This window comes from Myxine glutinosa, chromosome 1 (genome assembly GCF_964187855.1).
Source record: "Myxine glutinosa chromosome 1, kmMyxGlut1.1, whole genome shotgun sequence".
In the NCBI taxonomy this organism is placed as follows: domain Eukaryota; kingdom Metazoa; phylum Chordata; class Myxini; order Myxiniformes; family Myxinidae; genus Myxine; species Myxine glutinosa.
Genome location: NC_136261.1, coordinates 241,803,446 through 241,829,613, shown reverse-complemented (window position 1 = coordinate 241,829,613; position 26,168 = coordinate 241,803,446). Strand labels below are relative to the sequence as shown.

Genomic DNA, 26,168 nt, shown 5'->3' with positions numbered 1-26,168 from the left:
CTGTCAGAGTGGTCATTGGGTTCTTGTTAACCTCCCTGACCAAGGTCCTTCTTGCCCGGTTGCTCAGTTTGGTCGGATGACCAGTTGAAGGAAGTCTCAGTTTCGTATTCTTTCCATTTTCTAATGATGGAGCTCACTGTTCTTTTGGGGACTTTCAATTCTCTAGAAATTGTTATATACACTTCCCCAGAACTTTGCCTCCTCACAATGTTATCTTGGAGTTCTACAAACAGTTATTTGTTCTTCATGGAAGAGTTTCTGCTCTGACACACTGTGGGGCATCAACTGTGGGACCTTACATATAATAATAATAATAACTAGAACTGCCACTTTAAAACTGCTGGCAGTGATGACCGGTTTACTCACACCCACTTTTGATGCAACCCCACTGTTGATACAACCCCACTTTTGATTGACCTTTTGACTTTTTTGTTCATCATGGGTATCCGAATATGCATGCCAAGTTTGGGCTCGATCCGTTCAGCCGTTGCGGAGAAAAAGGGTTTTTTGTGTTTTTTCACGGAAAACAAGATGGCGGCCGAACCATGTGACGTATGACTTCGAAAATTTTCGCATTCTGAGTTTTTTTTAACTAAGCATCTGGGGAAAAATCTCATTTTCGGGGTAGAAAAACTGTGTTTGACGAATTCTAACCTCTTAACGTTAGCATTTTTGATATACTCAATACACATGTTTTTTGTTCCCATTGCAGAGTTCTTTAGAATGAGCCATTCCTCAAATTTTTCCATTGAGCCGTTTCGGAGATACAGAGGGGCAAAGTTGAAGGTGTTTTACAAGATGGCGCCCATACCACGTGACCTATGACGTCATCATTAGCATTAAAAAATTCTACGAGCCAAGCCGATCATTTGATGAAAATTTCCTGTCAATCCGACCAGCGGTTGCTGAGAAACTTAATTATGACGTTTTCGGAGGTGCAAAATAGGGTGGAAGAATAATAACTAGAACTGCCACTTTAAAACTGCTGGCAGTGATGACCGGTTTACTCGCACCCACTTTTGATGCAACCCCACTGTTGATACAACCCCACTTGTGATACAACCCCACTTTCATTGGACATGCTTTGACACAACCCCCTTGGATACAACCCCGACACACACACACACACACACACACACACACACACACACACACACACACACACACACACACACACACACACACACACCCCCACACCTCTCCCCCCACATGCACACCCTTCCAAACACACACACACACCCACACACCCACCCACACACACACCCACCCACACACACACCCACACACACACATCCCTCCCCCCCCCCCCCCACACACACACACACACACATCCCCCCTACACACACACACACACACACACACACACACACACACACACACACACACACACACACACACACACACACACACACACACACACACACACACACACACACACACACACATCCCCCCTACACACACACACACACACACACACACACACACACACACACACACACACACACACACACACACATCCCCCCTACACACACACACACACACACACACACACACACACACACACACACACACACACACACACACACACACACACACACACATCCCCCCTAACCCCACCCACACCCCTACCCCCAAACACACACACACACACACACAACCAACCCCCCCCCCCCCACCTACACACAAACACACACACACAAACACACACACACATCCCTCCACCCCCCCACACACACACATCCCCCCTACACACACATACGCTTATTTTTCAAGATAAGCAGGTTGCAAGGTCAGACATATATATGGTGGCGGCCATCTTGGATTTTGACGTGGCGACCCAATTTTCGATAGCGTTCTTCCTTGTGCCTAGATACACCCACACACCAAATTAGAAGTTGCTACTTCGCTTATTTTTCAAGATATGCAGGTTGCAAGGTTCAGACATACATGGTGGCGGCCATCTTGGATTTTGCCGTGGCGACTCAATTTTCAATAGCTGGCGCATGCGCAGATGGGTTGCACTGCGATGCCACTGAAAAGCGACTGAGAAAACCGCGCATGCGCAGATCGCAGACATGATTCATTTCGATTTATATCTTTATTTAATTTCCGAAAAGACGTCTGAATTCGAAAATCGCGTGATGACGTCACGACGTAAATGCATTTCTTCATATAACTTCAGATCGGCTGGATGGATTGTGACGAAATAAACGGCATCGTTTAGAGCATCTATTTGCGCAAATTTCAAGACCAATTACGACCATGACAGCCATTTCCTTCTCGCACAGCACCTTACGTAATATGTGGATGGATGTTTGCATATGCGCAAATGGGCCATTGTATTTTCGTGTATTACGTACGCGCCTTGATGGGCTTACTTTCAGTGAAATACGATCGAGTTAAAAATAGTCAGAATTTGAGCAAATCTGTTTCATTCGTTTGTTAATATGCCTCAGCTATTGACAAATCTACAATTATAATTTTTTTGGAGGTTGAAATGACCGCGGGAGATCGCGTTATAATGATGACGTCCTGGATGGACATCTTCTTCTTCAGTCCCTCATTACTTTCAGTGAAATACGATCGAGTTAAAAATAGTCAGAATTTGAGCAAATCTGTTTCATTTGTTTGTTAATATGCCTCATCTATTGACAAATCTGCAATTATAATTTTTTTTAAAGTTCAAATGACCGCGGGAGATCGCGTTATCGTGAGCACGTTATGGAAAGACAAAATGGTGTGTTTCTTCTTCTTTGAACAATAAAGACTTATAGCTTCGCGACCGTACATCCAATCATCTTGAAATTTTGCACACTTGTTACTCTTCATGACTTCTACTACAGTATGAAGTTTCACGTCGATCAATAAAGCGATTCAAGAGATATCCATTTTTAAAAAAAAAATCGTTTAATTAACGATATCTGCCAAACCACGTGACCTATCGCAAATTCTAAAATGACATTTTAGTAGACTGACATGCTGAACAAACCTGTGAAGTTTCTCCTCGATTGGATCAAAAATGAGGGAGGAGCTACGTTTTAAAGGTTCATGCTTTAAACCGTCATAACTCTGCAACCATGTGTCGGATGACGTCGCCCTCGCTGACTTTTTTGTTCGTCATGGGCATGCGATTCTGCGTGCAAAGATTGGCCTCGATCTGTTCAGCCGTTGCAGAGAAAAAGGGGTTTTCGTGTTTTCACGAAAAACAAGATGGCGGCCGAACCACGTGACCTGCGACGTCATAATTACCATTAAAATATTCTACAGACCGAGTCCCTCCTATGGTGAAAATTTTATCTCAATCGGCCCTATTATTGCAGAGAAAATGTTTTTTAAAGGAAATTAAAACTGAAAATGGCAATCGCATTGATGTCGGATGATGTCGTGGCCTGGGGGGACAAAATGGTGTGTTTCTTCTTCTTTCAACAATAAAGACTTTAGCTTCGCGACCGTACATCCAATCATCTTGAAATTTTGTACACTTGTTCCACCTGATGAGAGCTACATTGCATTAAAAATTCAAGTCGATCCATGCAGTGGTTCAAGAGTTACAAGCTTTTTAAAATTTAACTTCCATTATTTATTGCGGCCAAACCATGTGACTTAAAAAAACGTCTCAAGTAACGATTAAACATCCCCCCATGAGGAACATTTGTGTAAAGTTTCCACTCGATACCTCCACAAATTATGGAGGTGATTCCATTTCTAGTTTGAGATTTGAAAACGTCATAACTCTGAAACCACGTGTCGGATGACGTCGTGCTCGCTGACTTTTTTGTTTGTCATGGGTATCCGAATAAGCATGCCAAGATTGGGCTCGATCCGTTCAGCCGTTGGAGAAAAAGGGTTTTTTGTGTTTTTTCACGGAAAACAAGATGGCGGCCGAACCATGTGACGTATGACTTCGAAAATTTTCGCATTCTGAGTTTTTTTTAACTAAGCGTCTGGGGGAAAAATCTCTTTTTCGGGGGAGAAAAACTGTGTTTGACGAATTCTAACCTCTTAACGTTAGCATTTTTGATATACTCAATATACATGTTTTTTGTTCCCATTGCAGAGTTCTTTAGAATGAGCCATTCATCAAATTTTTCCATTGAGCCGTTTCGGAGATGCAGAGGGGCAAAGTTGAAGGTGTTTTACAAGATGGCGCCCATACCACGTGACCTATGACGCCATCATTAGCATTAAAAAATTATACGAGCCGAGCCGATCATTTGATGAAAAGTTCCTGTCAATCCGACCAGCGGTTGCTGAGAAACTTAATTATGAAGTTTTCGGAGGTGCAAAATAGGGTGGAAGAATAATAAGAAAAACTCTAGCAGTAATAATAGGTTTCTCTCCATTTCATGGAGAGTAAACCTAATAACTAGAACTGCCACTTTAAAACTGCTGGCAGTGATGACCGGTTTACTCGCACCCACTTTTGATGCAACCCCACTGTTTATACAACCCCACTTTTGATACAACCCCACTTTCATTGGACATGCTTTGACACAACCCCCTTGGATACAACCCCGACACACACACACACACACACACACACACACACACACACACACACACACACACACACACACACACACACACACACACACACACACACACACACACACACACACACACACACACACACATCCCCCCACACACACACACATTCCCCCTACCCCCCACCCACATACACACACACAAACACATGCACACGTCCTCCCACCCCCACCCCTAACACACATACACACACACACACACACACACACACACACACACACACACACACACACACACACACACACACACACACACACACACACACACACACACACACACACACACATCCCCCCACCCCTAACACACACACACATGCACACAGCCCCCCCACCCCCAACACACACACACAAACACACACACATATCCCCCACCCCTAACACACACACAAACACATGCACACATCCCCCCACCCCCCCCCAACCCTAACACACATGCACACACACAAACACCCCCACACCCCTCCCCCCACACGAACACCCCTCCACACATACACCCTTCCACACACACACATATCCACCCGCCCCCTCACACCCACACACACATACACACACACGCACACACACACACACACACACACACACACACACACACACACACACACACACACACACACACACACACACACACACACACACACACACACACACATCCATCCCCCCCTCCTCCAAATGCACACCCCAACCCCTCCACACACACACACACATACCCCCCCCCCCCACACACACACACACACAGACATCCACACACACGCACATCCATACACACACACAAACACACACACATCCCCCCACCCCATCCATTTTTTAAAATATTTTCGTTTAATTAACGATTTCTGCCACCCGTGGAAGAACGTCCTGCCGTGGCATGACGTCATCCGTGGCCCGTGCCGTATGTCAGTGTAGAACGAAGTATCCCGTCGATCGAACTTGGTCAAATTTTTCATGATTGTCACCAAATTTGTTGTGGTATTTTGTTAACTCATCCGAGGCAATACGACAATCGAAATCCTATTTGAAATCGGAGCCAAATTGACGCCGTAAGGTGTGCCTGCACGTGTGGATATTTTACCTGTGGACGATTCACTTTGGAAATACGACCCATTTAAAATGTTAGATTTTGGATAACTTCGTCATTGTAAATCGGATTTCCACAAAATAAAGGTCACCATTGCTTGCAGATACCTCTCTTTCTCCTTAAAATTGAAGACAGGATGAACTTCAGAGCGAGAAATAAGCCGAGGCGGCGGAGAGTTTTACAATGTTATTTTCCAATGTAAATGACAATATCGTGTAGTTTTACGAAAATTCATCAGAATTTGCCCAGATTTGTTGCATTCGAATGTTAACACCCTCTAGCGACTGTCAAATCCGAAGACAATTTAATTTCGAGCTACCCTTAGCTCGTGAGGTGGTTATGTCACATGGCCTGGTCAAAAAAAAATGTTGTGGTTCTTCTTCTTCAGGCAATAACAATTTCTAGTTTCCAGACCGTACATCCAATCATCTTGAGATTTTGCACACCTGTTACTCTTCATGACTTCTACTAGAGTATGAAGTTTCACGTCGATCAATAAAGCGATTCAAGAGATATCCATTAAAAAAAAAAAATTCCGTTTAATTAACGATATCTGCCAAACCACGTGACCTATCGCAAATTCTAAAATGACGTTTTAGTAGACTGACATGCTGAACAGATCTGTGAATTTTCTCCTCGATTGGATCAAAAATGAGGGAGGAGCTACGTTTTAAAGGTTCATGCTTAAAAACGTCATAACTCTGAAACCATTTGTCGGATTATGTCGTGCTCGCTGACTTTTCTGTTCGCCATGGGTATCCGATTCTGCTTGCAAAGTTTGGCCTCGATCTGTTCAGCCATTGCAGAGAAAAAGGGATTTTCGTGTTTTCACGAAAGACAAGATGGCGGCCGAACCACGTGACCTGCGACGTCATAATTACCATTAAAATATTCTACAGACCGAGTCCCTCCTATGGTGAAAATTTTATCTCAATCGGCCCTATTATTGCAGAGAAAATGTTTTTTAAAGGAAATTAAAACTGAAAATGGCAATAACACTGGGAGATGTGGCCTGGGAGGACAAAATGGTGTGTTTCTTCTTCTTTCAACAATAAAGACTTTAGCTTCGCGACCGTACATCCAGTCATCTTGAAATTTTGCACACTTGTTCCACCCGATGAGAGCTACATTGCATTAAAAATTCAAGTCGATCCATGCAGTGGTTCAAGAGTTACAAGCTTTTTAAAATTTAACTTCCATTATTTATTGCGGCCAAACCATGTGACTTATCAAAACGTCTCAAGTAATGATGAAACATCCCCCCATGTGGAACATTTGTGTAAAGTTTCCACTCGATATCTCCACAAATTATGGAAGTGATTCCATTTCTAGTTTGGAATTTTAAAACGTCATAACTCTGAAACCACGTGTCGGATGACGTCGTGCTCGCTGCCTTTTTTGTTCGTCATGGGTATGCGAATACGCATGCCAAGTTTGGGCTCGCTCCGTTCAGCCGTTGTGGAGAAAAAGGGTTTTTTGTGGTTTTTCACAGAAAACAAGATGGCGGCCGAACCATGTGACGTATGACTTCGAAAATTTTCGCATTCTGAGTTTTTTTTAACTAAGCATCTGGGAAAAAAATCCCATTTTCGGGGGAGAAATTTTTTTGTTTGACGAATTCTTACCTCTTAACGTTAGCATTTTAAATATACTCGATACACGTCTTTTGTTCCCATTGAAGAGTTCTTTAGAATGAGCCATTCCTCAAATTTTTCCATTGAGCCGTTGCGGAGATACAGCGGGGAAAAGTTGAATTTGTTTTACAAGATGGCACCAACACCACGTGACCTATGACGTCATAATTAGCATGAAAAAATTCTAGGAGCCGAGTGGATCATTTGATAAAAATTTCCTGTCAATCCGACCAGCGGTTGCTGAGAACATTAATTATGAAGTTTTCGGAGGTGCAAAATAGGGCGGAAGAATAATAATAATAAGAAAAACTCTAGCAGTAATAATAGGTTACTCTCCATTTATGGAGAGTAAACCTAATAAGAAAAACTCTAGCAGTAATAATAGGTTACTCTCCATGAAATGGAGAGTAAACCTAATAATAATAATACATTTATTTTGTATAGCGCTTTTCAAGAAACCCAAAGACGCTTTGACATAGTACGTAAAACAAAGACAAAAAAAAGACAAAATACATAATTAAAGGTGTGTATAAACACACCGTTATATATAATATAAAGGTGTGTTTATTCCTAAATCATGTCCAATCAATTGAATCCAATCAGGTTGTCGAGACATCTCAAGGATGATCAAAGGAAATTGGATGCACCTGAGCTCAATTTGGAGTGTCATCGTAAAGGGGTTGAATATTTATTGACACGAGACATTTCAGCTTTTCATTGTTAATTATTTTGTAAAAATCTCTAAAAAAAAATTACACTGACATTATGGGGTATTATGTGTAGATTTAGTGACAAAAAACTCAAATCAAATCCATTTTAAATCCAGGCTATAACAACAACAAAATGTGAAAAAGTCCAGGGGTGTGAATACTTTCTGAAGGCACTGTATCTCTCAATGGTGAAGAACCAGTTAACAAAATTCTCGGATCCAGATCCAGATTTGGATCTCCACCAAAATCGAATTATTTTGCCAGTGTCACATACCCAACCTCTCCATCAAATTTCGGCCGAATAAGTCCACAACGTTTTCAAATATATTGTTCACAAACAAACAGCCAGGGGTAAAAACACAACCTCCGACCACCTTCGGTGGTGGAGGTAACTAGAACGGCACTCGGTAGAGCAGCACATAACTCCAGCAGGCTGAACAGTTTACGTTTTATATCCCCACTGATGGGCCGGATCTGCATTCTGACCTTAAACAAAATCGAATCGGTCTGTTCTCTTCACACAGCCAACTCATCCACCAAGTTCTGACATAATCCATCCAGAACTGAAATATCATGCCAAATAGTTTTTGGCTCAATCTTTCAAATAGTGACAAATCACTAAAAACATTCTACCATCTGGATTTTCACCAACATCGAATTCGTCCTTGTCACACACCCAACATGTCCAACAAATTTCATCTGGATCCATCTACAATTTTTTGAGATATCCTCCTCAGAGACAGACAGACAAACAGAAATGGGTGAAAACACAATCACCATCCACCTTCTTCGGTGGCAGAGGTAAAAATACAGAAACACAGACATGCAATCTCTGAGCCAGTGTTATCCCCACCATGATGGTGCAACCTCTTCAGTCCACCAAGTCATTCCCTCTTCCCCACAATGGCAGTTATTTTTCTGGATCGATTAAAAAAAACAATTTAAACGGTGGCATTTTCGATGTGGGGGAACATTTAAATGAATGGAAAATTTGGTGTTGGTCATATTTTTATGACTTTCTACAAAATCATTGTACAACTTTGGTGCCCCCCTTCAGGCAGCATGATGCAGCATCATGTACAAGTTGTATATTATACAGTGCAGACACCAAAAGTGTTGGAGAGCATATAACTTTTTGAACAGTGCACATCTGGATTTGGGGAGTTCAATTCATGGACATGGCTAATGGCTCATGGACAAAAATGTACATGCATCGGTGAATGAAAAAGTTAAAGGTAATTAATCAAATAAACACTACTAGGGAAATACACAGTCCGTGAACCAGACCAGCGATGTGCAAAATTAATCAATGTATTAATTGCATCAAAATAAAAGTAGTTCTGTTTAATTGCAGAATATTGATGGACCAATACTTTTGGTCCAATCATCCAACATCTGATAGTCAAACTGCAAGTTTTTCTTTCTAATGAACAATCTTGGCTTTTTTTTTGCTTGGCTAAAGACAATCTTGGCTTTTTTTGCTTGGCCAAAGACAATCTTGGCTTTTTTTGCGTGGCTAAAGACAATATTGGTTTGTTTTTGCTTGGCGAAAGACAATCTTGGCTTTTTTTTGCTTGGCTCAAGACAATCTTGGCTTTTTTTTTGATTGGCCAAAGACAATCTTGGCTTTTTTTTGCATGGCTATAGACAATCTTGGCTTTTTTTTGCATGGCTAAAGACAATCTTGGCTTTTTTTTGCTTGGCTAAAGACAATCTTGGCTTTTTTTTGCTTGGCTAAAGACAATCTTGGCTTTTTTTTTGCTTGGCTAAAGACAATCTTGGCTTTTTTTGCTTAGCCAAAGACAATCTTGGCTTTTTTTTTGCTTGGCTAAAGACAATTTTGGTTTTTTTTGCTTGGCCAAAGACAATCTTGGCTTTTTTTGCATGGCTAAAGACAATATTGGTTTGTTTTTGCTTGGCGAAAGACAATCTTGGCTTTTTTTTGCTTGGCTCAAGACAATCTTGGCTTTTTTTTTGATTGGCTAAAGGCAATCTTGCTTTTTTTTTTGCTTGGCTCAAGACAATCTTGGCTTTTTTTTTTTGCATGGCTAAAGACAATCTTGGCTTTTCTTTTGCTTGGCTAAAGACAATCTTGGCTTTTTTTGCTTGGCCAAAGACAATCTTGGCTTTTTTTTGCTTGGCTAAAGACAATATTGGTTTGTTTTTGCTTGGCGAAAGACAATCTTGGCTTTTTTTGGTTGGCTAAAGACAATCTTGGCTTGTTTTTGCTTGGCTAAAGACAATCTTGGCTTTTTTTGCTTGGCTAAAGACAATCTCGGCTTTTTTGCTTGGCTAAGGACAATCTTGGCTTGTTTTTTTGCATGTCTAAAAATATATCAGCTTTTTTTTGCATGGTGAAAGACAATCTTGGCTTTTTTTTTGCATGAAGACAATCTTGGCTTTTTTTTGCTTGGCTAAAGACAAACTTGGCTTTTTTGCTTGGCTAAAAATATATCTCAGCTTTTTTTTGCGTGGCGAAAGACAATCTTGGCTTTTTTTTGCATGGCTAAAGACAATCTTGGCTTTTTTTTGCTTGGCAAAAGATAATCTTGGCTTTTTTTGCTTGGCAAAAGATAATCTTGGCTTTTTTTTTGCGTGGCTGAAAATATATCTCAGGTTTTTTTTGCGTGGCCAAAGACAATCTTGGCTTTTTTTTTGCATGGCTAAAGACAATCTTGGCTTTTTTTGTTTGGCTCAAGACAATCTTGGCTTTTTTTTGCATGGCTGAAGACAATCTCAGCTTTTTTTTGCATGGCTAAAGACAATCTTGGCTTTTTTTGCATGGCTAAAGACAATCTTGGCTTTTTTTTGCATGGCTAAAGACAATCTTGGCTTTTTTATGCTTGGCTAAAGACAATCTTGGCTTTTTTTCGCTTGGCTAAAGACAATCTTGGCTTTTTTTTTGCTTGGCTAAAGACAATCTTGGCTTTTTTCTTGGCTGAAGACAGTCTTGGCTTTTTTTTGCGTGGCTAAAGACAATCTTGGCTTTTATTTTTGATTGGCCAAAGACAATCTTGCCTTTTTCTTGTTTGGCTAAATATAATCTAGGCTTTTTTTGGCATGGCTAAAGACAAACTTGGCTTTTTTTTGCTTGGCCAAAGACAATCTTAGCTTTTTTTTGCGTGGCTAAAGACAATCTTGGCTTTTTCCAACATATGATGGTCCAACAAACCAATTTTTACTCAAATTCTACCCCTAATATCTGTGGTGATGTCTACCCCAACACCAGAATCAAAACAATCCTTATTCACACACTCCTCAAAATGCTGTCAAAAGTTGCTTCAGAATATCAAACATTGCTTTCATCAAGTCCCACCTTTTAGATCTTTGCGGAGTTTGCGAAGATCTTTCTGAAAGTCTTCAAACCTGATTTGGGATGCTTGGAAGAGACTTTGAGGCTCAGGTAGAGGAAAAACCTTGGAATCCAAATTCGATACCTGTGATCAATAAAGCAAATTAAAAATTTAGATTTTTCTTTCATTTATTTTTTCCCCACAAACAGTGTGTATGTATGAACAGCAAATTCAAAGATGGTTAATTACCACGTCAATGTTTCTGAGATAATGAGAAGCCATGTATCGCAGCAACGTAGTACTCCTATCCTGAGAAAAACAAACAATAAAAGTAGCACACAGTTAGGCAACAATCATAGTGACAGTTCCCAGTTTGGATAAATATGGTAAGTTGTTTTGCAAAAGTTTACATCCCAAACACAGACCAATGTTAAACCTCAAATGATCATCAGGTATACCAAAAGCAGAATCCATATGGGAAACAAAACAGATAATTACCATAATTTATAGGCATATCATGGGTTAAGATTGTCCAATTACAAATAATTGCTCACTAAAATCCCCCGACTTTGGCAAAAATTTGCCTAACCATACACAACTCACTCAGAAAATTTGTTCCCAGGGTTGAGATGATTGGCCTGTTCTTGTTGTCATCTGAACCACAGACTCCTGATGCTGGAAGCCCAGGTTCAAATCCTGCATGCTATATGTATTTGTCCATTGTCTACCAATGTACTTGTACTTGTAATTTGCATTAAAGTACACCGGTGTCGAATCATACCTGTACTGCGCATGCAATTTAGGTACAAACTCCTACACGAGACTTAGATGAATGCCAAAATAATAATAATAAAATAGCTTAGCTGAACTGCTGTTGAACCAAAGTTGTCTGGTATTTACATCGACAAATCACATCAGTGCATTGCAAATGAAAAATGGCTTGTGAATGAAGCATCATGCCAATGTAATAAATGTCCAAAAAAGAACTCACGTTGCTCTTGACATCTCGTAATTTTGGCAAGATGTCCAGAGAGAAACCATCTGCTTGTCCACGTGTCCGATTCCCTCCATTCATGTAATTGCCGAAAGTTAGCACCAGGGCGAGCAAACGCTGTACATCTGTTCCATCTCGCAAGGTCTGCAGCACGACATCCACTACCATCACCACAGGCCTCTTGGAAGTTTTTTGTGTTTGCATTGCAAATGTTGATTGTATAATCGATAAAACGATGTTTTTTCTTTTGATGGTATGAAGGATTTCTTTTCATCACTCATGCCGAAGATCAAATCTCAATCAAAGAAGACAATCAATCTCAATGTCAATCTTGATCTCAAATCTCAATCTCAAAGTCAAATCTCCGATGTATCAGCTTCCAAATACCCACCCTATTTTTTTATATTCCTATCACAAATACCAAAGCCTACCTTAATAACTTTCTGCACAATATCCAACTTTCCTCTGATCAATTCAATGCTCTCAGTGAAAGTGGCTTGGAAGATAATGCAATACACCCGTGCTGCAAAGCTCGGGATCTCAGCCAGCTCACTGAGGAACCTGCATACCAACACAATGTGACACCTCTTGCATTCAGGGCTGGGACAAACTGCTGAAGACTTAAGTTATAAGATAAAATAATATAAATAAACCAGGTTTTTTTAAAGAAGTGACAAAATATTTAAGTTAAACAATAAAACTAAACAAGGAGGGGGGGGGGGGGAGAAGAAAATTTTTCTGCAAACTTACTGCTCTGGTTTATCCAGAAGTTGTTCATCCTCTTTCCCTTCATTGGATTTGATGTGTTTTGCAATCTTATCCAATTCTTCTTTGGTTGCTCTCTTGGGGAAGTGAAAGGCAACATTCGGCTGACAATAACTCATGGCAATGATGACAAGCAAGTGAGAATAAGAATATCAATTGGAAAAATTTAAATTGAGCACCAAGAGCGTTTGTACTGTACGTGCATGAAATTCCGGTATCTTGATGACCAAATTTGTTAACATCTCTATATTTATGTATTGCGAATGTAAATGGCCAATCGGATGAATTTAACAAAAAAAAAGACTGGCATTGGTGTAAACATGAAAAAGAAAAGATTTTACAATATTTAATTGCTCCATAGCGCCTAAATCGTGGTAGTTACGTGAAAGGTAATATCAAATGATCCGACCCCATTCCTCCGTGCGTGTAGTGCAGTATTTTAAAGATAAACAGAATCAGGACATTTTTGATGTGATTATATTGATTTTTAAGTAATAAACAAAGAACCAAACGTACTTTTAATCATAAGTTTGAGGTGTTACAGTTAAAAAGCAAACCGCGCGGTACCACTCCTAAAAAATCCAGAAACCTCGATGGTCATGACGTCATCTGTGTGAAAATCGAGGGAAAGGTTGTCTCAACATACAATGGACAATGGTCGCACAACTCGCTTTCCATTTACTGATGTTCTCCCTTGAGGTCAGGAAGTACCATTTCCATTCAATTGACAAAGTGGGGATCATTGGTTAGATTTTAAAATGGTGTGCCTTCCGAATGAGTGCAAATAAGCGGCTCTGTTTTGATATTTAACCAATGACCATCATATAAATCTCCATATTTTGGAGTGGCCGGGCTGAAGCCTCCGGGTTGGAGGCGACGCTGTCTGCGCATGCGTGGTGATCAGGAGGATCGCTCGTCATGCTCCATATATCACATCTATTTGGCCTGATCGCACGCACTTGCTAGTTTCTGTGGTTTGCATTGGTGGGAACAAATACATGTGTGGGGTAAGCACTTGATTTTTTTATTGCGAATTATGTGGCAATTGCCGAGTGGGCCATAATTTATGGCTGATGTCCTCTTCCTTCGATGTCAGGAAGCACCATTTCCATATATATATATATATATATATATATATATATATATATATATATATATATATATATATATATATGCACACACACACACACACACACACACACACACACACACACACACACACACACACACACACACACACACACACACACACACACACACACAGCGACTCCAAACAGTGAGTGGCGAACGTGCCGGCACAGAGTCCCATACAGCCTTTGCTGCTTGGTACGAGGAGTGATAAGCGCCACCTGCCACGTGGAACATTAATTATCTCCTGCTTCACCAAACACAATCCAGAGATGCCGTCGGGCACAAATGATGATAATTATGTAATTCTCCAACCTGAGATGAAAGCCGTGATATCACCGCCACGACATATTCTGTCTGCGGCTCCTGGAAGAGCTATCTCGCAGCGCTATAATTACCAAGATGAAAATTCAGATACTGCCACAAACGCATGAAAGTGCAGTTATCGACTGGTTTCACTTTATTTGAGTATCATCAGAGCAACATAACAGCTTCTCACAGGAAATATCAAAAAACATTTAATTGAATTTCCCCGGACAACGCCAGGTACTTCAGGTAGAATAATTTTATGTATACTTATACACATATACTTATATATATTTTATGTACACACACACACACACACACACACACACACACACACACACACACACACACACACACACACACACACACACACACACACACACACACACACACACACACACACACACACACACACACACACACACACAGCCAAAAGTATGCAGACACCCATTCTAATTAGTGGATTCGGCTGTTTCTGCCACACCCATTGCTGACAGGTATATATAATCAAGCACACAGCCATGCAATCTCCATCGTGGCAGTAGAATGGGCCGTACTGAAGAGCTCAGTGACTTTCAACGTAGCACCGTCATAGGATGCCGCCTTTCCAACAAGTAAGTTCGTCAAATTTCTGCCCTACCAGAGCTACCATGGTCAACTGTAAGTGCTGTTATTGTGAAGTGGAAACATCTAGGAGCAACAACAGCTCAGCCACACAGTGGTAGGCCACCACAGCTCACAGAACGGGACCGCCAAGTGCTGAAGCACGTAGCACGTAAAAATCGTCTGTCCTCGGTTGAAACACTCACGACAGAGTTCCGAATTGCCTCTGGAAGCAACGTCAGCACAACTGTTCATCAGAAGCTTCATGAAATGGGTTTCCATGGCCGAGCAGCCGCACACAAGCCTACGATCACTATGTGCAATGCCAAGCGTCAGCTGGAGTGGTGTAAAGCTCGCCGCCATTGGACTATGGAACAGTGGAAACGCTTTCTCTGGAGTGATGAATCACGTTTCACCATCTGGCATTCCGACAGAAGAATCTGAGTTTGGCGGATGCCAGGAGAACGCTACCTGCCCGAATGCATAGTTCCAACTGTAAAGTTTGGTCGAGGAGGAGGAATAATGGTCTGGAGCTGTTTTTCATGGTTTGGGCTAGGCCCCTTAGTTCCAATGAAGGGAAATATTAACGCTACAGCATAGAATGACATTCTAGACAATTTTGTGCTTCCACCTTTGTGGCAACAGTTTGGGGAAGGCGCTTTCCTGTTTCAGCATGACAATGCGATGTCCATACACAAATGGTCTGTCGAGATCGGTGTGGAAGAACTTGACTGGCCTGCACAGAGCACTGACCTCAACCCCATCGAACACCTTTGGGATTAATTGGAACGCCGACACTGCAAGCCAGGCCTAATCGCCCAACATCAGTGCCCGACCTCACCAATGCTTGTGGCTGAATGGAAGCAAATCCCCGCAGCAATGTTCTAACATCGAGTGCAAAGCCTTCCCAGAAGAGTGGTGGCTGTTATAGCAGCAAAGGGGGGGGGGGGGGGGATCAACTCCACATTAATGCTCATGATTTTGGAATGAGATGTTCGATGAGAACATACGGGTGTGTGATGGTCGGGTGTCCACATACTTTTGGCCATGTAGGGTGTGTATGTATATTAGGGTGGTCCAAAAATTTGAAGATTGGATTTTCATTTCTCCACAAGCCTGACCCTATTCCTATTGAAGAATGTAGTTTGTGTTGAAAATTTGAGCTTGATTGGACAACATTTAGAGGCTGCTCAAAATGTTGACAAATTTTAATGAAAAATAAGATACAGAATTTTTAGCATCATACATCAATTCATAGATAATTATCTATTTTCAATTACTCAAATTATTTGTTATTGTTGGCTTGCACTTGTCTTCAATGGTATGACCAAGAGATTGTGCAAAGGCACTGGCCACAAACATAGCACGCCGATCTGAGAGATTTACTCTGTCCAGAGATGCCACTAATGCTGGAGTGATCACCTTGATGGGAGCCTTTTTCGCCTGTTTGGCAGAAGATGGACTTTAGAGTTTGAATTCATTGTCCCCTGAATCGGAGCTTTCAATCTCAGACTCATCATCATCAACCACAGCCGATGTTGATGGAACAGATTTCATTGCTTTTAGAGTCTCAGCAGCATGTTTCTTCTTTCTTTTATCTTCATTCGCAAGCCTGATACGCTTTCTGTTCTCCTTCGCTGCCAGAGTGTTGTCCACAGATCCCATACGTGAAGTTGAAGGATCCTCACGCTGCACGATAAGGAATGCTTTGTTTTCTTCATTCGTCATTTTCTCAAGCGCATCATTTGGTGAGATATCGAAGAGGGATTGAAGATCATCTTTGAACATCTGCTCCTTCACTCTATAGTTTTCGATTGTCTTGGTTCTATTTTTCTTTACCAGTTTGTAGGCATTATACAACTTCAAAAGTTGGCGCTCACAGGAATCTACTCCCTGCACTGTAATTCTTGCTTTCTCCCAGTATGCGCACACAGCTTGTACACTAAGTTTGGCACTTTCACGAACTGGATGGTGTTCTTGTATGTGATGGTACACCATTTTCTGCAATATGTTTCCTTTGGTTGGTCGTCCCCCACATATTATTTCTTTTTTAGACTTGCCCAGCAACCAAACTGTGGAAGAGCTGCGAGTTTCTGCCATCTGAAAAAAACAGGATAAACTAAAAATGTTATTTTTTGAGCAACCTCTAAATAACTTCCAAGTGACCTCATATTTGGTTCATATGAACTTTATAAACATAGGAACCAGGGCAGCCTTGTGGAGCATGGATTTTTAATAGTATTAAATATTACATATATCTGTGGACCACCCTAATGTGTATATACATAGTTACATACATATATATATATATATATATATATATATATATATACATATATATATATATATATATATATATATATATATATATATATATACTGTATATATATATATATATATATATATGTATATATATATCTCCATCAAGTGGTTGACTTCTGGCGGCATTCATGATGAGATTTCTCCAAGCCACTATCCTGCACAACTTCCCGAAGCACTGGCAGAAACCGTTTGGTTGCAGCCTTTACCCATCCATCGGGTGCACACATGGTCTGCCTCTTCCTTTTTCCCTCAATTATACTGAGCATGGTTGACCTCTCCAGACTTAGTTTTCAGCACAAATGACATGCCCACAGTTTGACAGTTTCTGTTTTAGCATCAGTACTTCAAATGTACGTGGCAATTTATTTTCTTCAATCACTAATTTGTTTGTTCTTCTTGCATTCCATAGATTTTTTTTAAACATTAGTCTCTAACATCAAATTTCAAAACTGTCAATCTTATTCCTTTCTATTTTTCACTGTCCACAACTCCCATCCATATATTGTAACTGGAAATACCAGAGCTTTCGCCAGCTTCCTCTTGTTTTGTTTTGTCACATTTTTGTTTTTCCAGATCTTTGTCAATCCTGACATTGCTGCTCTCCCCAATACAAAACGTCTATTAATTTCTCCTCCACATTTTCCACTCACTTCAATCTTGGATGAAACTGCTCCACTGCCACGTGATCATCCCTATCTCATCAGTTCACAATATTTTAGTCTTTTTAAGTTTGTATAAAGATCAGCTTTTCACTTTCCTTCTTCACCACTTGCAGCAGTTTCATCAAGTCCTCTTTACTTTATGCTAACAGTAACAGACACATACAAACACCTCTTATCATATTCGTTATTATGCCACTTTGCTTTGAGAGAGCAATTCGACAGAAATGTATTTCCAGCAATAACTCTCGCACCATTTGAAACAAGGACGTCAAATGCATCATTTAGGATTATGATAACACAACAATACAAAAAGAGTATAATTTCTTACATTGTCGTACAAAGCTTGCAGCGTTTCGAGATCAACCACCAGATTGTCCAACTCTAGAATGGCTGGTGCAAACGAGAGAGCAACTATCATGAGCAATTTTATTAAAAGCCTTCTCACATTCCAAACATTTAGTGCTTCCTCAACCCTCAACATTTATGTAACAGTAGACTCGCGGGGAAAACGAATGGTCCACAGAACATGTCCTTTTCACTGAAACTTGGTGAATACAAGTTACATTTTTATGCAATTTTGAAAAGTTCAACAGGGAAGTTGTCCTTTTTCTGCATTTAATGTATGTGCATATACCCACAAACCAGATATTTATCTGACATTGTTCCAAAATTTTAGGGGATGCATTTTGTTTCATCAAACCGCAAGGATTTGAAAATCCACTTTTCCTTTGCATATTCTCATTATATATTTAATGTTGCTGCTTGAACAAAAGCAACTTCTATGGCCTATTGGTGTTTGTCAAACAAGAGTCTATCGAACAAAAGCAAATTCCAACAAATCAAAAGGAAATACTTCACAAGTTTAATCATTCCAGGCATCATACAAACATGACCAAAACCCTCACATGGATCTCACCATGCCTTATGTCCTTCATGTCCAGATGGAGACTCGACATCAAGATTCCCACAGCTTGAGATCGTTTGTTATCCAACACCTTTATAAGCTGGAATATGAACACACAGCAGTTAAGCTTCAGCATGTACACAAACAATTTAAAATGCCACAACAGTAGCTTGCTTACACTAAAACATGTGTAGCCATAAGTACATGCATTTCAATCAGGTGGATTCACCATTTAAAAATCTAAGCATTTCTCCTCAGCGAGTGTTACGGTAACAGGAAATGCTTGGACAAATTACAAAATCCGGTTCAAACAAACCTGCTTGCTCTTGGATTTTCTGCTAAAAATATCAGACAATGGTTTCTTCTTCTCTTTCACTGTGGCCTTACAAAAAAACTGCTCAAAATCTTGAGAATTTATCGGAAGTTCCTGCAGTTCATCCCAAAATGTCATTCCATCTCTGTAACAGATGTATAAAATGCTCAATCGCCTTTCACAAAATCAAAACAGAAAACATTTTAAATCATGCTCAACAGTCAATTGGTGGAATACTTGAACAAAGAGCGGCTTGCATTAATGGTTGGCCACATGCGGTGACCACAGCCACACAAATTTATAGACTAAAAATTGAGGTACACAGGTACACCCATATTTGCAAAGTAAATTGAAGTGCAAGAATTACGATTGTACCACAAATTGTATTACAGCGTACCAGAAGTGTTAAACCATCAATAGAGAGAAAGTGAAGCACATAATAACCTACAAACTTGCAAGATTCCATTTTTGACTAAGTTTCTTATTATTTTCCTCTATATCATATCACTTTGAGACACCGGAAACTTATATATTTTACAGAGAGTGAGCACTCTCGTCAATATCGCTCTCCCGAATTGTTCTTGAGAGAGTGATTGCATTTGTTCAGGCTTGATTGCTGTATGTGGGTATGGTGCAGGGGATAAGGTGAGAGAGAGAGAGAGAGAGAGAGAGAGAGAGAGAGAGAGAGAGAGAGAGAATGAATTGAATTTGCAACACCATTTATTTCACAAAAAAACACACCAGGTCAAGTTACATTTTTACAGGAGAGAAAAACATAGAAAAAAACAACAGTTCTTAATGTTAAAAAGAAAAGCACAAATTCGATTCATTCACAACACATAAGGCTTCATTGATACACCATTTGCATTCAAAGAGTTTGACATTTTCATTCGCCACATAATAATCAAACTCTAACCTTATTCTTGCAGACACCAGCCCTTTAAACATAGGTACAACATCGAACCCAGGCCCATTATCAATTTTAATTTTCCTCGATTTATATATTGAGTATTTTGCTACAGCAGCTAAGAAGTTTAGGAGGACACCAGAGTCCTTGCAGGAGGGTCTGAAAGATACACCAAAAATAAAAGAATGTGAAGTAAAAGGAAAAGACAACTGATCAAAAAGGTGTGTGAGAATCAAGAAAAGAGGTATTAGTCTTTCGCATTTCACATAGGCATGAAAGAGATCCTCCTTCTGTACACAGAAGGGGCATGCTACTGGCACTGAGCTGTCAAGGTGATGAACAAAGGTGTTCGTAGGGAGAGCCCAATGTGCTAGTCTCCACTGGATATCTGCGAGGAACCCGTAAATAGGTAATTTGTACATATTAGGCCACAGTGGCGTGGCAGGAGACCCTGGCCCTAACCTTTCGGACCACAAGGCCACTCTTGTTACTCCGGAGAAGGGTGATGCTTGGTTTTCTCGAAGGAGCTTGTGAATACCAGCCTTTGTTGCCAAATGAAAAGGAGAGACAAGTTCACCATTCGACTGGAGAGCTGGGAGCACCTTAATTTCAGGGAAAGACAGCCGAACATCCTCGACATTGTTTATACCTTCCCAGCCAATATTTAACTCCTTAAACTTCCTCTTGACGATGCGTATAATTTGGCTGACAATACGCACGGATCTTAAACCAAGAATGGCCGCCACCCTGCCAGCAGACATCCATTTTGTCCCAGATGTATCCCTCAGGTCACAAACTTTGCCAATTCCTCCTTGAGTAAATTTCCTAATCAAAGTCGGACTATGAGGAATGCATGGAAAAAAACCGTTATAGAAAATAGGCTCTTGGATAAACATCCGGCAATTATAAGCCTCAAGGCAACGATGAACCCCAAAACCTTTCCAAACTCTCAGCAAACCCTGATAAAAAGTTGGGATTGAAACTAAGCTGACACGGTCAAGGTTCACCAGGAACAAGTGCCTATCATAACACAGGCCTCCCGCTTGTTGCAACAAGAAAAACGCAAATGAGCGCCAGGGCAGCTCTTCAGCATACAACAGACGTTGCACAGACTGTAGGCGAAAAGCCATAAGCTGGGTGGACACCTCCACAATTCCATGTCCACCCTCCTTCCGAGGATGGTACAGTATTTGCGGCCGAAGCCAGTGGTATCCATTCCAAAAGAAATTAACCAAGACCCGCTGGATGGCTGGTATCAACTCCTTGGGTGGCTGCAAGGCAATTAGTTTATGCCATAGTCTTGCTGCTATCAAGTTATTTATAACAAGAGAGCGGCCTTTATAAGAAAGAGATCGCAGCAGTCCTTCCCATCGTTTCAACCGGTGTGTAATTTGTTCAATCATTCCTTCCCAGTTCTTCGTTTCTACTTCCTGGTTGCCGAGATAGACACCAAGATATTTGACTCCATCTGTTTTCCACTCTAGATTATGTGGGAGTGACGGTGGCAGTGTTAAAGAAAGGTTATCTGAACCGCACCATAAGGCTACACTCTTGCCCCAATTTACTTCGGCGGAAGAGGCCGCAGAGTAGTCTTTAAAGCAACGCTGCACCGCAGCAACACTACTTGGGCCCTTAATCAGAACACATACATCATCAGCATAAGCTGTGACCACAAATCTTGAACCAAAAACGGCTCCCACATCCTGAGTTATTCGCTGCCTGATGGATGCTAAGAGTGGTTCAAGGGCAATTATATACAGAAGTCCAGAAAGGGGACACCCTTGACGGATACCCCGACGGAAAGGAAAAGGGGGACATAAACTGTTGTTTACTTTCATCATGCAGAAGGTGTTAGTGTATAACAGCTTGACATAGGAAATGAAAGTTTCGCCAAAACCCATCCGCTCCAGAACAGAAAACAAATATGTATGATCAACACGATCAAAAGCCTTTGTTTGGTCAAGAAACAACAACCCAAAACTGGCACGCACGTACTTATTACAAGAAATAATATCCCTTATCAGAAAAATATTGTCATAAATTGACCTTCCTGGTACACAGTAGGTCTGGTCAGGGTGCACAATAGAGCTGATCACAGTTCCCAAACGGTTTGCTAAGGCCTTCGACAAAAGCTTGTAATCCGCACACAGCAATGAGACAGGCCGCCAGTTCTCGACTAGTTGAGTGTCCCCAGCCTTTGGCAACAGGCAAATGACTGCTCTTCTGCAGGACAGGGGAAGCTCTCCAACATGAAGGCATTCATCAAATACCTCAAGCAGGTCAGGTCCCACAAGTTTCCAAAAAGTCTTATAGAACTCTCCGGGCAAACCATCAATCCCAGAGGCTTTACCATCCTTCAAGCCCCGCATAGCAGTTTCAAGTTCAGCAGCCGAAACTGACATGTTCAATGTGCGTTGCTGGTCTTCCTCAAGTCTTGGAAGCCCGGTAGTCAGCTCCTGCAAGGTCTCATTACTTATGCTCTGGGGGGAGTACAAGTTTGTATAAAAAACCTTCAAAACAGACTTAATCTCCTGTTGGGAGGTCACTATTGGCCCATTAGCAGCACGTAGCCCATGAATCTGTTGTGATTTTTTAACAGAGTTCTCCAAACCAAACAAGGCCTTATTTGGCATATCCAACGTTAAATAACTCATTCTCATGCGTACCAGGGTGCCCATTGCTCGCTGCCGTACCAGTTCAGTCAACATTGCCTTTTTAGTCCATAGCAGCCGGTCACCTGTAGTGTCTTTCCCAGCTGTATTAATGTTTTCCTCCAGGGCTGCAATTTCAGCCTTTAATGAATCAATCGAGAGATTTTGCAATTTAGTGGCATAAAGACTATATTGTTGACAGAACGATTTGACCTGACCCTTTGCGAGGTCCCACCACAGTCGAAGGTTAGCATGTTCAAATTTGGAGGACCGAATTCTTTCCCACACGGCTCGAAAAGCCTCTTTGAATCTCATATCATTCAGCAGGTGGGTATTAAGTGACCAATACGCACTACCCCCTGAGGTCAGAGGCAAATTAAAACCCATTGAAACCAGGTAATGGTCTGTGAAACCAGTTGGGAGTATCTGGGTTGTGGCCATCACATTTAGCATTGGCTTATTCACGTAGAATCTGTCTAGCCTTGCCATTGATATCCTCCCATCATGGCATCTGCACCACGTATAGCACCGTGAAGTTGGGTGTTGCAACCTCCAAACATCTTTCAAATGCTGATTTTTGATGATGTTCTCCAAAATCCTCATAGAAGCTGGATGGGGTTCATGACCGGTCCTGTCTACGGAAGGATTGATAGTGCAATTGAAATCACCAGCAACACAGATGAAAGCGGTTGTATCCAGTCCTTTTACAAAGTCATGCAGAGTGGAAAAGAACACTCTTCTTTCCATGGGCTCACTCGGTGCATATACGTTCACAATGATGATCCTTTGCGTGTTGCAATAGAAATCCACCGCTATCAGATGTCCCTTATAAATTTCCTTAAAGACAATCTTCCGAGCAGGGATTCTATCACTCAAGGCGATGGCAACACCAGCTTTGGGTGTGGTAAACCCACTCAGCCACCACTGCCCTCGATAAAGTTTTCCCCATTCAGCAACCAGGGTGTTCGTAGCATGAGTCTCCTGTATCAGGATGATGTCGGCTTTCACCCTCTCCATCGCCTGAATTGTCTGAATTTTTCGTAAGGGGGTACAACCCCCATTGATATTCAGGGATGCGATACATATCTTTCGCAAAGCCATTTACAAAGGTAACTCACCCTCCGCCTGCAATTCCTTATTCGCCTTTGTGACCGCTTTCCGAAGACGCTGAAATTGGGCCTCCGAGATTTCCATTGGGTCATTTCTTTGCAGGAGGGGTCTTGCAGCCCTGATGAAAGTTTTCACATCGGGAAAATGGTCTTTGATCACAACGTAGCGTTGCCTAAACGTCTCGTTTAGGAAACTGATGACGTTTTCCTTTGTTGCTTCCATCTGTTCTTCTCCCTGATGATCATTCACAGACACAAGGCTTTGAGCTTCCTCATCCAGCTCCCTGACCACATCAACGTTGAAACTCCTTTGTTGTGTGTCAGGAGCAGGCACACCTTCTGTGTCATCACCACTGCAGTCTTCTTGTTGCATCACAAGGGGCACATCTGTGCCACCACTGCTGCCTATTATAGGTCTGCTTGGACCATCATCCTTGGTCGTTTCAACCGGATGTGAGCAACAACCGTTGTCACTCAGGCCCTGGGACTGCTCGTTGTCACAAGGGACAATGGTGCCATCATCACAACCAATACTGCTGCATTGATTTTCTTCAACAAGAGCAAGGGGTGAAGTCCTACTCTCCTCTGTTTCGTCACCACCCTGCCCAGCTTGCTGAGAATCATCAGGATAGTCTGAGATACTGTTTGTTTGTACGAGTATCACTTTGCTACCTTTGTCTTCCACCTCGGCGCTCAAAAAGGTACGTTTTAGGTTCCTCTTAGCCTCGGTGCCTTTCATCAATACCTCCTCAAAGACCATATTCTCTTGAGGTTGCAGCCTCTTGTCCTCATCGACTGGGTGCACCCCTGCTGCACTAACCTCAGCAACACCGCCACCACTTTCCACACCCTGGTCTTCTGGTGTGGGCGTCTGTACTCCACCAGGCTCATGAACGGGGGGCACTGCATCAGTTACAGGGGGGGCCGACCCAGCTGCTGTAGCGTACGTCTTCTTGGCGTCTGGGCAATACTGCTTAGTGTGTCCGTGTGCTCCACATCCGTAGCAGATCAAGGTCTCGGTCGCCATGAAGATTCTATATTCATGCTCGCCTAGACTTTAAAGGTGTGGGAGGTGCTCAACTGCTTCGCTGCGTCTTTTAGAACAACAAAACAAAAACGTCGAAACGATTGTACGTGCTTCAACCTGCCGTTTCTCGTACGTAGAGGAACCCTAATGATTCGAGAGACGACAGTACCAAACTCACCGAGCTTGTGTAGGATTTCCTCGTTACCTAGAAAAGGCGGAACATTGCTCAGAATGACTTTAACTGCCGGCGTGTCCATCGACGACACAGGAACAAACAGATCGTTTCCCAAGGTCAAACCATTCTGCACAACAATATCGGCCAGACTTACTCGCGAAACAAATACCACAATTTTGTGATTCATACGGGACGCGGCACGAATGTTACTCACGTCGATCAAATCCCCAATCGCGAGCAAAATGTCATCCATTTCAACTCCCTCCGGCGGGACAAGGCACAGCCCGTGCTTACGCGATAAACCCTCATCGGTAACACGATCGGCAGGCCTTTGGCTACTCCTATTAGCCATATCGTCAAAGGAGAAACGAAGTGAAAGCAAATAGATTTGTATAATCCCAAAAAAAAAGAATAGAAAAAAATATATATATTAAGTAACTAAAAAACGAAAGCACGGTTTAAACCACGTTAGGAAAAAACGTGGTTCAAACAAACCCTTACCGTGCTGGCTCTCCCTCTCTCTGTCTCGAAGGAGGAGAAAAAAAACGAGGGACAGGTGGTAACGAAGCAGGAAGGGAGGAAAAAGGTCAACATACACGACAAGAGTACAAAAGGAAAAAAAAAACAAAGGAAAGGGAAAGGTAAAAAGGTTGGTGGGGAGAGGATGAAAAACAACACGAGCCAGGAGCTACAACACACAAGCACGAGCACGCGCCATCTTGCCACGCCCAACACACGAACGGCCAGCAGGGGGCGAGAGAGAGAGAGAGAGAGAGAGAGAGAGAGAGAGAGAGAGAGAGAGAGAGAGAGAGAGAGAGAGAGACCTGACTTGAAAGGTCTTTTATTACAAAAGTATAAAAAAGCACAACAAACCAAGTAATTCAATAGCAGTCAACAAAATAATTAAATCAAGGAATTGAAAAACATGACATCTATCTATAATTCCATTAATCTCTGTGTGTATGTGTGTTTGTATGTGTGTATGTGTGTATGTGTGTATGTGTGTATGTTTGTCTGTGACCGCTGTTTCTCGACAACTACCGGTC

General features: G+C 41.7%; 1 protein-coding gene across 1 annotated transcript in view; it reads right to left on the bottom strand.

Annotated features, from left to right (window-relative positions):
- LOC137435422 (uncharacterized) overlaps positions 1-26,168 on the bottom strand; it is a 104,656-nt gene that overhangs the window by 14,072 nt on the left and 64,416 nt on the right. Inside the window, exons 8-15 of the mRNA XM_068129203.2 lie at positions 19,257-19,398; positions 18,953-19,040; positions 18,365-18,426; positions 13,001-13,092; positions 12,682-12,811; positions 12,248-12,394; positions 11,506-11,565; positions 11,280-11,400 (exon numbers count right to left, since the gene is read on the bottom strand). Coding sequence (XP_067985304.2) covers positions 11,280-11,400; positions 11,506-11,565; positions 12,248-12,394; positions 12,682-12,811; positions 13,001-13,092; positions 18,365-18,426; positions 18,953-19,040; positions 19,257-19,398 — 842 coding nt within the window. The remainder of the gene's footprint in view (positions 1-11,279; positions 11,401-11,505; positions 11,566-12,247; positions 12,395-12,681; positions 12,812-13,000; positions 13,093-18,364; positions 18,427-18,952; positions 19,041-19,256; positions 19,399-26,168) is intronic.